Source organism: Bos mutus, chromosome 8, assembly GCF_027580195.1.
Source record: "Bos mutus isolate GX-2022 chromosome 8, NWIPB_WYAK_1.1, whole genome shotgun sequence".
Taxonomy (NCBI): domain Eukaryota; kingdom Metazoa; phylum Chordata; class Mammalia; order Artiodactyla; family Bovidae; genus Bos; species Bos mutus.
The window spans coordinates 14,469,622-14,485,104 of NC_091624.1; the positions used below are offsets into that span (position 1 = coordinate 14,469,622).

General features: G+C 42.1%; 1 protein-coding gene across 1 annotated transcript in view; it reads left to right on the forward strand.

Annotated features, from left to right (window-relative positions):
* Positions 1-15,483, forward strand: part of ELP1 (elongator acetyltransferase complex subunit 1) — a 62,581-nt gene that overhangs the window by 33,492 nt on the left and 13,606 nt on the right. Inside the window, 7 exon segments of the mRNA XM_014477445.2 lie at positions 700-797; positions 2,219-2,420; positions 5,209-5,270; positions 12,383-12,445; positions 12,824-12,884; positions 14,644-14,757; positions 15,346-15,457. Of these exon segments, the coding sequence (XP_014332931.2) occupies positions 700-797; positions 2,219-2,420; positions 5,209-5,270; positions 12,383-12,445; positions 12,824-12,884; positions 14,644-14,757; positions 15,346-15,457 (712 nt within the window).

Sequence of the window (15,483 nt, forward strand, 5' to 3'; positions counted from 1 at the left end):
GCCCCATAGCTCAGATCCTTTTGAGTCAAGTGATCACCTTTGAAATTCACTCCGTGTCTCAAAATCATAATTGGTTGATGCTTCATTCTTCTCATGGTGTATGCAAACACCCTGAGGAGACCCAGCTTGTCCGAGTGGCCATGGCTCCTGTGCCCTGAAAGACACAGTTCTGACTGGCAGTTGTATGAAGTAGAACCGGCACGATGCCGGGTGGTCGTTTCACCCATGCCTGGCTGATGCTGGGACCTCGGCCTTCCGTATTCATGATTTTTTCCTGATGGCCGAGGCAGGGTCGAGAAGAGTCGCCTGAGGTGCTTGCATTCAGGTCTGTGTTCCTTGGAGAATCAGGTTCATCTGGGCTAGGCTGGGACTCAGGCGTGTGTATATGGTTAATAAGCTCCCTAGATGATTCTTATTAAGAAGGTTGAGAAAACACTGGGCTGGGTGGTCATTTCTCAGGGGCCGCATAAAATTCCTTTTGAGCAGAACTCTGATCCCAATTAGTGCTTCTTAAATCTCAGAATCTGCAGTGGTGTGCATTAAAGTTCACATTCCTGCATTCCATTTCTCTGGATACTCTAATTATGCAGGTCTTAAAAAGCTCCCTTGTTGGTTTTATGTAAGGACCAGTGGTAGAGATGAAATCCATTATGCTTCTCCAGTCTTAAGCTTGTGTGTGTGTGAATCTTACTCCTGTAGGACCGGAGTACTTCCCAGAATGCTTAAACTTAATAAAAGATAAGAACTTGTATAACGAAGCTCTGAAGCTCTACCCACCGAACTCGCAACAGTACAAGGTGTGTAACACGTGAAACGAACGAGTGCTCCTGATTTTGCTTTGTGCTTCATTTGGAAAGGGATGAGGATCCTGTGTCCCTGACACTTTCCTTGGTTTCAAAGTTAATCTTCAAACTAATTACTCTTATCTTAAACTTCTTATCTGAGAGAATGGCCCTCACCTATTCCTCTTGGAAAGAGGTTGCCCAGGTCAGAAACCTAGGCATTGTCGCTGGATCCGCATCGGAAATGCTTTGGGGGCTTCCATCCTGCCCCCTCCAGCCCAACCTCACTGAGCATCCTGATGCATCTTTCCCATATAATTCTGCATAAAGTTTGGTTTACTTGTTTAAACAAACATCTGTTTAGCTTTACTCACATGCTAGATACTCCGCTTGTCAGCTACATGAATTCTCACAACAGCCTGATAGGTGTTGTGCACAGTTTTTAAATAAGGAAGCACTTTGCCCGAGAACCTGCGATGTGGAGCCCATGCCATCATCAGCAACATTTTCACTTTGTCCACAAATTGCACAGATCTTGCTGTGCGGCCACCTCTTGAGCATTGGCTTTCTCTGCCAGCCCTCTACCTCCCTGTCCTTTAGCCCTCCTTGTCCTTCTAAACTCTATTCTCCTCTGCCAGAAAACCATTCCTGGATGAGGTGCCAGACACTGAGCTCCCAGCACACCTCATTCTTGCCTTAGGGATGGCATTTATCAATCTGCTATGTACTGATTTTTTTCCCCCACCAGGCTGTGGGTTCCCTTAGGGGCAGGGACCCCATGTTATTTCCCTCTGTTTCCCTGCCTAATGCTGAGCTTGGGGAACAGAGAATTTGGCCAAAGGCCGCCTCTTTGCTCTCATGTTCATTATCTGTTCCTCTCCTGTGCACTCTCTGCTTCAGTCGTACTGGCCTTGTTATTCCGACCTGTGTGTTCCATACCCATTCCTGCCTGATCGCCACGGTGCCTTCTGTGCTCTTGGCACAGAATACTCTCCCTTAACTCTCCACACGGCTTCTCCTCACAGCCCTCTGAAATAGAATTCCCATGACTCTGTCCCTTTACCACTGTCTGCCATTATATTGTTGACCATATCAGGTTTATTAAGTATGTTCTCATTCACCATCATAACAGTAGCTTGATCATGGTTCTCGTTAGTGTTTTTTTATGTCTGGTTGGCTGGTTTTTTTTTTTCCTTTGTTATATTTTTTGCATTGCTGTGTTACTCCCACTGCCCTGATTATTTGTTGGATGAACAAACAGCATATCCTCGGTAAGGTTTTGAATGAAAAAAAGATTGAATTCACTAGTCATCCACAGGGTTTTTCTAAGTAATTCCAAGGAATTTCAAGTAAAATGACCAAGACAGCCTTCCCTGGAGACTTAGAGAACAAGTTACCACCTCTCCTCACTGACCCTGTGTCTCCTCCTGTCCCAGGACATCAGCATTGCTTACGGGGAACGCCTGCTGCAGGAGCACCTCCATGAGCCGGCAGGGCTCGTGTTCGCCCGCTGTGGTGCTCACGAGAAAGCTCTCAGCGCCTTTCTGGCTTGTGGCAGCTGGCAGCAAGCGCTCTGTGCAGCGGCCCAGCTTCACTTGACCGCAGAGCAGCTGGCTGGCCTGGGCAGGACTCTGGCAGGTAAACACGGTCGTTAAGGTTCTCCCAAACAAGAACTTCCCTAAGCGTTTGTGTTTCTTTGGTTTCGTTTGGAATTTTTGCAAATACCTGTAAGGCAGCCCACGTTGATGCCCCCAAAAAGGCACTGATAAAAATTAATTTGAAATGGCTTACTAGGTAGAGTAAAAGTTGAACTGCTACAAGAGTCCCCAGATACGACGGCATGACAGGGAAAGCAGCTCACGTCTCTGTCTCGCAGTTCTGGCAGGTCTTCCCACAGTGCAGATCTGCAGTCTTTTCGGCAGTAGTTGAAGTTGGATTTTGTCCATGTCTGTGTTCCAGTCCTCGGGGAAGGGAAAAGCTGGAGTCATAAGAGAACACTTTAACCTTTTTTTTAATACTTATTTATTTATTAATATTTTTAGTTATTTGGATGCTGCAGGTCTTAGTCGTGGCATGTGGGATCTAGTTCCCTGAACAGGGACCAGACCTGGCCCCCCTGCATCGGGAGTGCAGAGTCTTAGCCACAAGAGCACCAGGGAAGTCCCAGGAACACTGAACTTTAAGTTGGCAATGACTTGGCTAACCCTCCTTCTCCATCTCATTCACTGAAACTCACACCTTATACGGAGAAGGCAATGGCACCCCACTCCAGTACTCTTGCCTGGAAAATCCCATGGACAGAGGAGCCTGGTAGGCTGCAGTCCATGGGGTCGCTAATAGTTGGACATGACTGAGCGACTTCACTTTCACTTTTCACTTCATGCATTGGAGAAGGAAATGGCAACCCACTCCAGTGTTCTTGCCTGGAGAATCCCAGGGACGGAGGAGCCTGGTGGGCTGCCGTCTATGGGGTCTCACAGAGTCGGACACCACTGAAGCGACTTAGCAGCAGTAGCAGCAGCACACCTTATAGGTACACTTGGTACAGTGTAGCTGGGTAGCCAGGTGCCCTATAAGAATGTAAAGATGAATTTTGGGATGGAGCCATTCAAATACAGACAGTAGATTGTTGGAAAACGAAAACATAATGGCGGTTTTCAGAAATGAGGCCAAATGTATAAGCAGTCCGAAAGCAGAGCCAGTTTAGCTGTTTCGGGGTGTGTAACCAGAGGCAAAGCTATTGCAGAGTCTGGTTTCTTAGAGTGGAGTGGCACCCAGAGCGCCCAGGAGAGACAGGTGGGGCGCTGGCCCTTTCGATCATGTTTGAAGTGAGTGGCTGGTATATTTTCCCCCTATTTTTCAAGAGTCTTGTAAATAGTTGTGATTTCCCCCAAAACAGTCCTGAGAAAAATTTCAAATTATAGCCTCTTAAACGTATGAACATATTCTATTTCGTTATTTCACTTTGTTTTTTCCCCCCTTGGGATTAAAAAGTGTGAGATTATGACTTTTCTTTTTCTGGCATTTTCTGGTTATTAGATGGGCTTCCCTGGTAGCTCAGCATATTGGTTCTGTAGACTCTTCTATAAGCCCTTTCAATTTCCAAGCTGAAGTCTTTTTACAAGTATTGAGAAGTCCTTATTTGAGTCCTGTTAAAACTCTTCATTCTGGCTCCATTGATACTTCTGCTCTAGAAACTTGTTATTTGCTTATACTTTCCAGCTCTGTTCTTGGGGTCTGTTATCTTACATTTTTTGTGACTCTTAGCTTCCTGTTTTTCATGCCTTATAGTGCAATATACCTAGTTTTTCCAGATGTTTAGCAGAAAAAGGTGGAGAAGAGAGTGGCCAAAGATTTTTGGGAACTGTTACAAGGTGGAGTCACTTCATTTGTACATTTAACTTAGGCAGTTTACACAAGTCACCAAAAGAGAGAAAAGATAGCTGTTTAGTGGCGGTGACTCTTCCTGGTTTTGTAAATGATAATATGCCCTGGAATTAGCATGAAATAGAAGACATGAATCTGCCAGCCCCTTAGTTAACTTCGGTTTCTATGTGCCTCTCATCAAGACACACTCCCACTCAGCTGGACCAAGAGTGATTCTCAAATCTAGAGATACTGCCACGTTCCTGACAAATGCCAACCACCCCCATCTAGTGCTCAACCAAGGCAACAGCAGCATCTTCCTATTAGAGGAAGAAATGGATCAGTGAGAATGCTAGGTCAGTTTCCATATGAAACCTTTTTAAGCATTTATTCCTGAATGATTTTGACTATATGTGATTTTCATATTCCATGCTAAATTTAGATTTTAACTGCCACTTTAGGATAGGACTCTGGTATTCCTGCCTATATCTCTCATAGAAATTCACAAAGTATTAATACTTTGCTTGATGCAAAAAAAGACATAATGCATTAGGTGGGTCAGTGGTATAGAATCTGCCAGCCAATGCAGGACATACAGGTTAGATCCCTGAGTCAGGAAGTTCCCTGGAGGAGGAAATGGCAACCCACTCTAGTATTTTTGCCTGGAAGATCCCATGGATCGAGGAGCCTGGCGGTCTAAAGTCCATGTGGTTGCAAAGAGTTGAACATGACTGAGCACACACCTCTAGACATACTAATGAAGTATGTCAGCAAAAGAATGGTCAGCTCTTGTCTTACCCAGTGCTTCACAAACATGCTTGACCTGAGAATGGTTTCTTGGTCCTGCCTTTCATTGTTCTTTGAACAATCTTGGGGAACACTTTTGTAAATGCTATTTTAAAGCAGCTCATTTTGAGTGTATGCTCTGCAGAGCTCAGTCTCCAATATGTCGGAGACCATTTTGATTTAAATAGTACCACTGAAACCACTTCCACTTGTGTTTTGGTAATGCTGATCTTAGCCAGCTGTGAGAGTCAAATGCTTATTGTTGTCTTTGCAGGAAAGCTAGTTGAGCAGAGGAAACACAGCGATGCAGCCACAGTTTTGGAACAGTACGCTCAGGTAAACAGTACGCTCAGTTCTTCCCTTCTACTCACACCCCCGCAACGCACACACACCAAGTCATTATTTCCCATTTGTACCTTAGCAATCATGAAAAGAAGGGACTGTGGGTATTCAGGAAATCCAGAGATAGTATTTCCCTTGAAGGTCTTCCATCTTGCCTACTTGACTTGGAAATCTAAATTCAGTATATCTCTGCTGCTGTTAAGTCGCTTCAGTCGTGTCCGACTCTGTGCGACCCCATAGACGGCAGCCCACCAGGCTCCTCTGTCCATGGGATTTTCCAGGCAAGAGTACTGGAGTGGGGTGCCATTGCCTTCTCTAAATAATTGTAATTTCTGTGAGGTAGAATACCAAAGAACTCTAATATGCACTAGTGGCTTGACCTTGGTGGAAAATAGAAATTAAATCATAAGGCAGTTATATTTTTTATATTAACATACCAAAGTAGGAACAATGAGAAAAGACCATTCTGAACCAAAGTGATTGAACTTGAGACCTCCTTTTTTGGCTTTCACTCCCATTGTCTCTGTTGGAAATGTCTCTTTTACCTCAAGCAGCTTTTTGGGTTCCAGTTTTCCATCAGATTATAAAGTATCCATACCAGCTTTTGATAGAATTGTAGATTTATTATGAAAATAGTAAATCCATGCATTGTCATGGGCCACAGACTCAAAGGACACAGGCATACACCTGTTACCAGGGATTCCTTCCTTCTAGAGTTTTGGCCTTTGATGAGAAAGTGTTGTTACAGTTGTTACTAGCAGGCACACTTGCATAACTAAATGATGCTTTTATAATGCTTTGTTGTCTTTCGTGTAATAAGGATGAGTGAAAGAAGATAACTAAAATTTGATATCACTAGATCCTAGAAAGAGAATATGGTGATTCAACTGAAAACATGAAGACATATCCCACTGAAGTTGGTTAATTAAATGGAAAGGAGGCTCACTTGTGATTTCTAACATTTCTCTTTGATTCTTAGGATTTCTCTGTCTCTGGTCTCGTTACCCATCTGTCCTTGCATGTTGTCTCTTGTGTCCGTTTGAGGTATTATCATATTTATCATACTCATTTTTTAATTCCCAGCCTCATAATCTCAAGATACCTGCCATATCAGTGTCTGGTTCTGATGCTTGCTCTGACTCTTCAAACTGCATTTTTATCCCTTTTTAAAAATGCCTTGTAATTTTTTGTCAAAAGCCTAATGTGATACCTGGGTAAAAGGAAATTTGATCAGAGGCCTTTAGTGATGTGATGAGGCTGGGGTTTGGGTAGGAGGAGACGTGTTTTCTAGTCCTGTGATTAGGCCTCCGTCTTTGAGTATGTGCTTCAGCTGTGAACTTCACCAGGGCTTGTCAGTTTTTTTCACCCCTCAGTAGGACAGGAAAGTTAGAGTGGGCCAGAGTTGGGTATTTCCCTGCCCCGACATTGGAGGTCCTGGTGAAACCTTCTTTGATTAGGCTCTGGCAAAATATTTTCTCTTGAGAGCAGGTCTTGTTAAAATCAGCATGCTTTGGGTATATTTTCACGTCTCCTTTTTCCTTCCCCCTGCTAGAAATACGAGGATATTTCCTCGCATTCACTATGAGAAATTCTCTTAAGGCTCCTGGAGGTAAAAACTCATAAAAATGTAGCATCTCCCTAAGTATGGACCCCTATAGAGTTTTTAACTCTTGGTCTTGTCTACAGTGAGTGATATTAGCTAGAGAAATTCAGTCTTTCAACCCTATGTGTGATGTTTGCTAGTTTTTGGCAAAGGAGTTGTTTGTTCAATAGATGTGAGAAACTGGTAAGCCTCTTATTGGATTTGGCAAACTACAACCTTGGGGCCAAAGCTAGCTGACCACCGGTTTTATAAATAAAGTTTTATTGGAACATAGCCCCACCAGTTGTTTATACATTGTGTGTGGCTGCTGTTGCACTTAAAACAACTGTTTAAGGACTTGTAACAGTCTGTCCCAAAAAGCCTAAAATATTAACTGTCTCACCTTTTATGGAAAAAAAATTGCCCATCCTCCCCATCTTGGGTTGAGAAAATTCTCTTCTGTTTCTGGTTCTGAGACTCTTTAATCATGAATGGGTATTAAATTTTGCCAAATGACTCTTAAACTAAGATAGGGTGAATTGCATTGACTTTTTTCCTTCTTTTTTTATTGAAGTATAGTTGATTTACAATGTTGTGGTAATATACAGGAAAGTGATTTGGTTTTATATGTGTGTGTGTGTGTGTGTGTGTATATATACATTCCTTTTTTATATTCTTTTCCACTCTGGTTTATCATTGGATACTGAACATGTCGACAGCTCTGTGCACGATGCAGTAGGACCCTGCTGTCTATCCATCATATGTAATGGCTTTCCTCTGCTCGCCCCCTCCCGCTCCATCCCTCGCCTGCCCTCCTTGGCAGCAGCACACCTGCTCTGTAAGTGTGAGTGTGTTTCTGTTTCATAGATAGGTTCATTGGTGTCATATTTTAGACTCCATATAAGTGATACCATGTGGAGTTTGTCTTTCTGACTTTGAGTATGGTGATCTCTAGTGCATGCATGTTGCTGCACATGGCATTGGTTCGTTCTTTTTACAGCTGAGTAGTATCCCATTGTGTATGTGGACCACAGCTTCTTCATCCATGCATCTGTTGATGGACATTTAGGTTGTTTCTGTATCTTGGCTATTGTGGATAGTGCTGCTGTGAACAATATGATATATGTACACATACACAAGAGAGTTCCAGAAAAACATCTCCTTCTGCTTTAGTGACTATGCGAGAGCCTTTGACTGTGTGAATCACAAGAAATTGTGGAAAATTCTCAAAAAGATGGGAATACCAGACCACCTGACCTGCCTCTTGAGAAATCTGTATGCAGGTCAGGAAGCAACAGTTAGAACTGGACATGGAACAACAGACTGGTTCCAAATAGGAAAAGGAGTACGTCAAGGCTATATACTGTCACCCTGCTTATTTAACTTCTATGCAGAGTACATCATGAGAAACGCTGGGCTGGAGGAAGCACAAGCTGGAATCAGGATTTCTGGGAGAAATATCAATAACCTCAGATATGCAGATAACACCACCCTTATGGCAGAAAGTGAAGAAGAACTAAAGAGCCTCTTGATGAAACTGAAAGAGGAGAGTGAAAAAGTTGGCTTAAAGCTCAACATTCAGAAAACTAAGATCATGGCATCTGGTCCCATCACTTCATGGGAAATAGATGGGGAAACAGTGGCTTACTTTATTTTTCTGGCCTCCAAAATCACTGCAGATGGTGACTGCAGCCATGAAATTAAAAGACGCTTACTCCTTGGAAGGAAAGTTATGACCAACTTAGACAGGATATTAAAAACGGAGACATTATTTTGCCAACAAAGGTCCATCTAGTCAAGGCTGTGGTTTTTCCAGTAGTCATGTATGGATGTGAGAGTTGGACTATAAAGAAAGCTGAGTGCTGAAGATTTGGTTCTTTTGAACTGTGGTATTGGAGAAGACTCTTGAGAGTCCCTCAGACTGCAAGGAGATCCAACCAGTCCATTCTAAAGGAGATCAGTCCTGGGTGTTCATTGGAAAGACTGATGCTGAAGCTAAAACTCCAATACTTTGGCCACCTAATGTGAAGAGCTGACTCATTGGAAAAGACCCTAATGCTGGGAAAGATTGAGGGCAGGAGAAGGGGACGACAGAGGATGAGATGGTTGGATGGCATCAGCGACTCAGTGGACATGAGTTTGGGTGGACTCCGGGAGTTGGTGATGGACAGGGAGGCCTGACATGCAGTGGTTCAAGGGGTTGCAAAAAGTCGGACACGACTGAATGACTGAACTGAACACATACACACATAGGAAGGAATATTATTCAGTCAAAAAATAATGAAAAATTGGTGCATGCTACAGCTTAGATAAAACTTGAAAAGATTATGCTGAATGAAATAAATTAGATATAAAAGGACAAATATTGTATAATTCTACTTACGTGAGGTACCTAGAGTAGTCAGATTCATAGAGACACAGTAGAACGATGGTTGCTGAACGTGGGGGTAGGGAGAGAGGGGATTTATTGTTTCATGGATATAAAATTTCCTTTGTGCAAGATAAAAGTTTTGGAAATTGATAGTAGTGGTGGTTTCACAACAATGTGAATTTGCTTGACGCCCTTGAACTATACATTACATGGCTAAAAGGGTACATATTATATTGAATTTTGCTATAGTCAAAAAAGGGGAGGAAAAAGGAACAAAGAACTGATGAATCTTTAAAACATGTGCTTAATAAAAGAAGTCAGGCACAAAAAGTCACCTATTATATGGCTCCTTTTATATAATATATCCAGACTATGCAAATCCAGAGAGACAAAAAGCAGATTAGAAGTTACCAGGGGTGAGAGGAGTGGAAAATACGGCGGGATTGGTTAATGGATATGAAGTGTATTTATGTAATGGAAAAAAAATTTTGAAATTTTGAAAGTAGGGAGAGCTTGTGATTACACAACATTGTGATATAGTGTGTATACACTTTAAATATAAGCGTATATTTAAAATTATACACTTTAAAATTATTCATTGTATGTTATTAATATATGAATTTTATGTCAATAACACACACACACATTGCCAGTCAAGCAAAACACATATACTGTGTTTCTTTGGGACATATGGTATAGGCCTGAAATGATCCTTTGGGGTCTGGGTTCTTAGTTAAAAGTAACTTATTTAAAGTAGTATATACGTATATAGATTATTTAAAATACTAAAAGCAAATACAAGAAAATAAAAACACCTCATTCCTACCACTCATGCATCAGTTCAGTTCAGTTCAGTCACTCAGTCGTGTCCAACTCTGTGTGACCCCATGGACTGCAGCACGCCAGGCCTCCCTATCCATCACCAACTCCCAGAGTTCACTCAGACTCACGTCCATCAAGTCACTGATGCCATCCAGCCATCTCATCCTCTGTCGTCCCCTTCTCCTCCTGCCCCCAATCCCTCCCAGCATCAGAGTCTTTTCCAATGAGTCAGCTCTTCGCATGAGGTGGCCAGAGTACTGGAGTTTCAGCTTTAGCATCATTCCTTCCAAAGAAATCCCAGGGCTGATCTCCTTCAGAATGGATCTGGTTGGATCTCCTTGCAGTCCGAGGGACTCTCAAGAGTTTTCTCCAACACCACAGTTCAAAAGCATCAATTCTTCGGCGCTTAGCTTTCTTCACAGTCCAACTCTCACATCCATATATGACTACTGGAAAAACCATAGCCTTGACTAGATGGACCTTTGTTGGCAAAGTAATGTCTTTGCTTTTGAATATGCTATCTAGGTTGGTCATAACTTTCCTTCCAAGGAGTTAGCGTCTTTTAACTTCATGGCTGCAGTCACCATCTGCAGTGATTTTGGAGCCCCCCAAAAATAAAGTCTGACACTGTTTCCACTGTTTCCCCATCTATTTCCCATAAAGTGATGGGACCAGATGTCATGATCTTCGTTTTCTGAATGTTGAGCTTTAAGCCAACTTTTTCACTCTCCTCTTTCACCTTCATCAAGAGGCTTTTGAGTTCCTCTTCACTTTCTGCCATAAGGGTGGTGTCATCTGCATATCTGAGGTTATTGATATTTCTCCCAGCAATCTTGATTCCAGCTTGTGCTTCTTCCAGCCCAGCATTTCTCATAATGTACTCTGCATATAAGTTAAATAAGCAGGGTGACAATATACAGCCTTGACGAACTCCTTTTCCTATTTGGAACCAGTCTGTTCCATGTCCAGTTCTACCTGTTGCTTCCTGATCTGCATATAGGATTCTCAAGAGGCAGGTCAGGTGGTCTGGTATTCCCATCTCTTTCAGAATTTTCCACAGTTTATTGTGATCCACACAGTCAAAGGCTTTGGCATAGTCAATAAAGCAGAAATAGATGTTTTTCTGGAACTCTCTTGCTTTTTCGATGATCCAGCGGATGTTGGCAATTTGATCTCTGGTTCCTCTGCCTTTTCTAAAACCAGCTTGAACATCTGGAAGTTCACGGTTCACGTATTGCTGAAGCCTGGCTTGGAGAATTTTGAGCATTACTTTACTAGCGTGTGAGATGAGTGCAATTGTGCGGTAGTTTGAGCGTGCATGCTAAGTCGCGTCAGTCGTGTCCGACTCTGTGTGACTGTTTCTTTCTAGAGTTTCCTCTCTCCTCTCTGTCTTCCCTACTCACCCCCATACACAGGCACGCACATGCATGCACGCACAGACACACTACACACAGATGTACTTTTTCACCAAAATGAAAGTATACTGTTTGTAAATTTGGTTTGTTTTGCTATAATCTTCCTCTCTCCGTGTTGACACATTTTAATTTATCCAATAATGAAAAGTTAAGTTCCCTCAATATTCCGAAGTTGTTTATAGTAGATCGATACAATTAGATTCCTCCTGGGTCTATGTATTGCATTCATTATCTTATGTTCTTTAAATCCCTTTTTATCTAGTTTATACACACCTTTTTTATGATAGAGATTACTTGAAGAAATCCAGCCAGTTGTCTCTTATTTCATCTTTTAAAAACGTGTTTTGTTTTATGTGCTTTTTAAGAACGTAATTATATATTAGGGTACATAATCAAAAGTTCTTAGTGGTAAGTATGTAAGCATCACAAATGGCTTAAAGACTGTAGGATATACATGTCTACTAATTTCAGTTTTTTATAGGTTTGAAGTTGTTTGAAATACAAGGAGAAAAAAATAAGCATTAAAAAAAAAAAGGTTTAGAAGGTTACAGTTCTAGGCTACCCTTTTTTCAAAGTGTGGTCTTGTTAATTCAGGAGCCCACCTAAATCTCCTGAATCAGACTTGGAGGTGCAGCTGGGGAAATGGGCATTTCTAACAGTCTCTCTCGTGGTTTCAGTGCTCAGGGATGTAGAGAGATGATGTTCACCTTGTGTTTTGTGGTCATTTCAAGAATTGACACTCATTTGTCTTTTGCATCAGCATCTATCAAGCATCCGCTCTAGGCCAGACCCTATGCTGAGAACTGGGATTGTGAGCAAGAGAGGCAGCTCTTTGGGCACTTTTGCAGTTTGATACGGTGGCATCTGACATGCTTGCCCCATTAACCTGTTATCTTCCTTAATGTTCCCTTGTCAGGACCATGAAGAAGCTGTGCTCGTGCTGTTAGAAGGAGCTGCCTGGGAAGAAGCTCTGAGACTGGTAAGAGGCCGTCAGAACTCCTCCCTGCCTGAGTGCTCAGCAGAATGAGGGCCTGCATGGGGGGCACAGTGTCAGCCGGAGTCCCTGGTCTTCTGAGGCTTCCGAGGTTTGGTAGAAGTAGTTCAGGTTCTGGTCGAAGGATAAGCAGTGCTTTTTAAATCATTTAAATAATTTATTCTTGAGGTGTGGAATTAGTCCTCTAAACGTGAAATGTTACTGATTTTTACTGGAACGATTTGGGTTTTCTTTGACCACCTTGTAGGCCTGTTCCTCTGGAAAATATCCTGGTCACCTCTGAAAGTGATCCATTCCCCAGCATCCTAACTTTCCAGTGACTTGAAGTTTTCCTGCCTAAAATTATCTTATTTTTCCTTTTAGGTACACAAGTATAACAGACCAGATATTATAGAAACCAACATAAAGCCTTCCATTCTAGAAGGTGAGGGTTGTATTTTAGAAAGAATCCCTAATTTGGAAATATCAAGATTAGGGGGAGACGGAGACGGGAGAGGACTATCTTTGCTGTTACATCCTTTAATCATGTCAGTGATGAACGAACGCATTTTATTGAGTCAGCCAGAGTTCTCCCCTGGGTGAGATCATTGAGTTCTGACCACGGTTTTTAAATGTGCTATGTTAAATGGGCTTCCAGTGGTAAAGAATTTGCCTGCCGTTACAGAAGACATGGGTTTGATCCCTGGGTCGGGAAGATCCCCCTAGAGAAGAAAAATGACAGCCCATTCCAGTATTCTTGCCTGGGAAATCCCATGGATCGAGGAGCCTGGGAGGCTACAGTCCATGGAGTCATGAAGAGTTGGACAGACTTAGTGTCTAAACAATAGCAACGATGATGTTAAATAGTCACACATGAAATATTTGAATGTTAAAAACCTGTGGGTAAGATACAATTAAAAATTTTTGCATTGGGGAATAGTTGGTAAACTTGCATATGAACTGTTAGATAATATCATATCAAATGGTTAATTTTCTGCATTTAATAATTATATTGTGATTATATACATAATATCCTGATTCTTAAGAGAGAAATGCTAAAGTATTTAGGAGGGAAGTATTGTAACTTCCTCTCAAAGGGTTCCACAAAAATAATTATGTGTGTGTGAGAGAGAGTGGAGAGAGAAACAGAGGAAGCCAAAAATATAGAATAATATTAATAATTGATAAATCTAAGTGAAGTATGTGTGTGTATTCATTGAACTGTTGCAACTTTTAATAGGTTTGAACTTTCAAAATAAAAATTTTTTTTACAATAAAAAGAAGGGCTTTTCCTATGGCCTTGTGGTTAAGACAGCTTCCAGTTCTGGGGGCACAGGCTCAATCCCTTGTCGGGCAACTTAAGATCCTGTATGCTGCACGGCATGTCCAAAAAAATAATAAAAATGAAAAGGACCTTTGCAGAAGGTTAATCAATAACAGATGAATGTTAATCAGTTCTAGAATACTCTAGTGTACACTGTAATTCCTTAAATGCAAAGTGTAAGAAGAGTAGGATGTCAGTTTGACGTATAGACATCTTTGGGAGTAGAGGTTGCTTTTAAGCCCTGCACAGTCTACCCTGTAAGTAATGTCTAGCCTTTCTGACATTAACATGCATTCACATTCTTACCCTGTCTGCTCTCTACTACCCTGTCCAACTTAAAACTGGGAGAGTTCTCTGTGTATCATTCTCTTTACGTACTCCTGCCTGGGTCCTGGAAGCATCCTCCTGGGCCCTGTAACAATCCTTCTAGCTCACTCTTACTTGAATTTTTTTCCACTAATGAGAACCTAGAAAAATGCTGACTATTCATCAGCAAAGACCGAATACTTATAGGTTTAGGAAGCATTTCATGACTTTCTTCCTATTTTTGTTAACAGCTTCCTGTACACTCCTTTTATTTGCCAGTCCTCTCTTGCGTTAGATATTAAAGACTCTTATTCAGGTGATTTTACAAGTTTAGTGGTAGAGTGTTTTCTAGGATGATGTTGATGAACTTTAAGATCTTGTACCTCAATCTCTAGTTCATTCTCCAAAAGCATTGTTGGTTAATTCTCTGTTAAATTTAAAGAAAAAAATCTTACTTGAAAAACTTGATAACTTGTTTTCTTTTCATTAAGCTCCAACTCCCTTGCTAACCCCTCACTCTAGTTTTTTCCCTTTGCTTAAACATGTTTAAATTATTTTCCATCTGCACCCTCAGCCCAGAAAAATTATATGGCGTTTCTGGACTCTCAGACAGCCACATTCAGTCGCCATAAGAAACGTCTGCTGGTGGTACGAGAGCTGAAGGAGCAGGCCCAGCCCGTGAGCCTGGGTGAGTGCCTGCCTGGAGGCAGTGCAGCTCGGGGGTGCTGGGGGCAGCGTCACACTTGGTCTTATTAGCCGCTTCCTGTGCCTCCTGCAGTGAGGTTACTGTGCCAAGTGGAAGTCTGAGGCCTCTGTGAAGGGCGCGTGTGTGTCTTTGTCATGGGTACTGGTCTACCAAACGCTCCCCACTCACCCAGCCAGGGGAACTGACTGTGGTATTTACAGAATGAATCCCCTCATCTCCAGAAGTTCCTTTGCTTTAAGAAAAGAATAAAGACGTTTGGTAAAGTGCTAGCTTACAGTAGTAAAATTGTATTTCATATCTACTGGTGACTAGTAGTTACTGCTACCTTAATTTCAGTCTGTTGAGCACAAGGAGAGCACCTCCTTTTTTTACTGAAGAATAGCTGATGTACAGCGTTGTGCCAGTCTAGTGACTCACTTGTACACATTTGTGCCCTGTTTTAGATCAGCTCTGTACTGGTTTTCCTACCTCATTAGAGGTGACCTGGATAACTAGGGTTCATTTACCCTGCTGAAGGTGAACCTTATCTGCAGGGAGTTTTCAATTCCGTGTCTGGTTCTTCTTTTCTAGATGATGAAGCACCCCACGGTCCAGAGTCAGATCTTTTCTCTGAAACCAGCAGTGTCATGAGTGGCAGTAACTTGAGTGGCAGATACTCTCACAGTAACTCTAGGATATCAGCGTACGTATCATGTGCATTCAGCACGC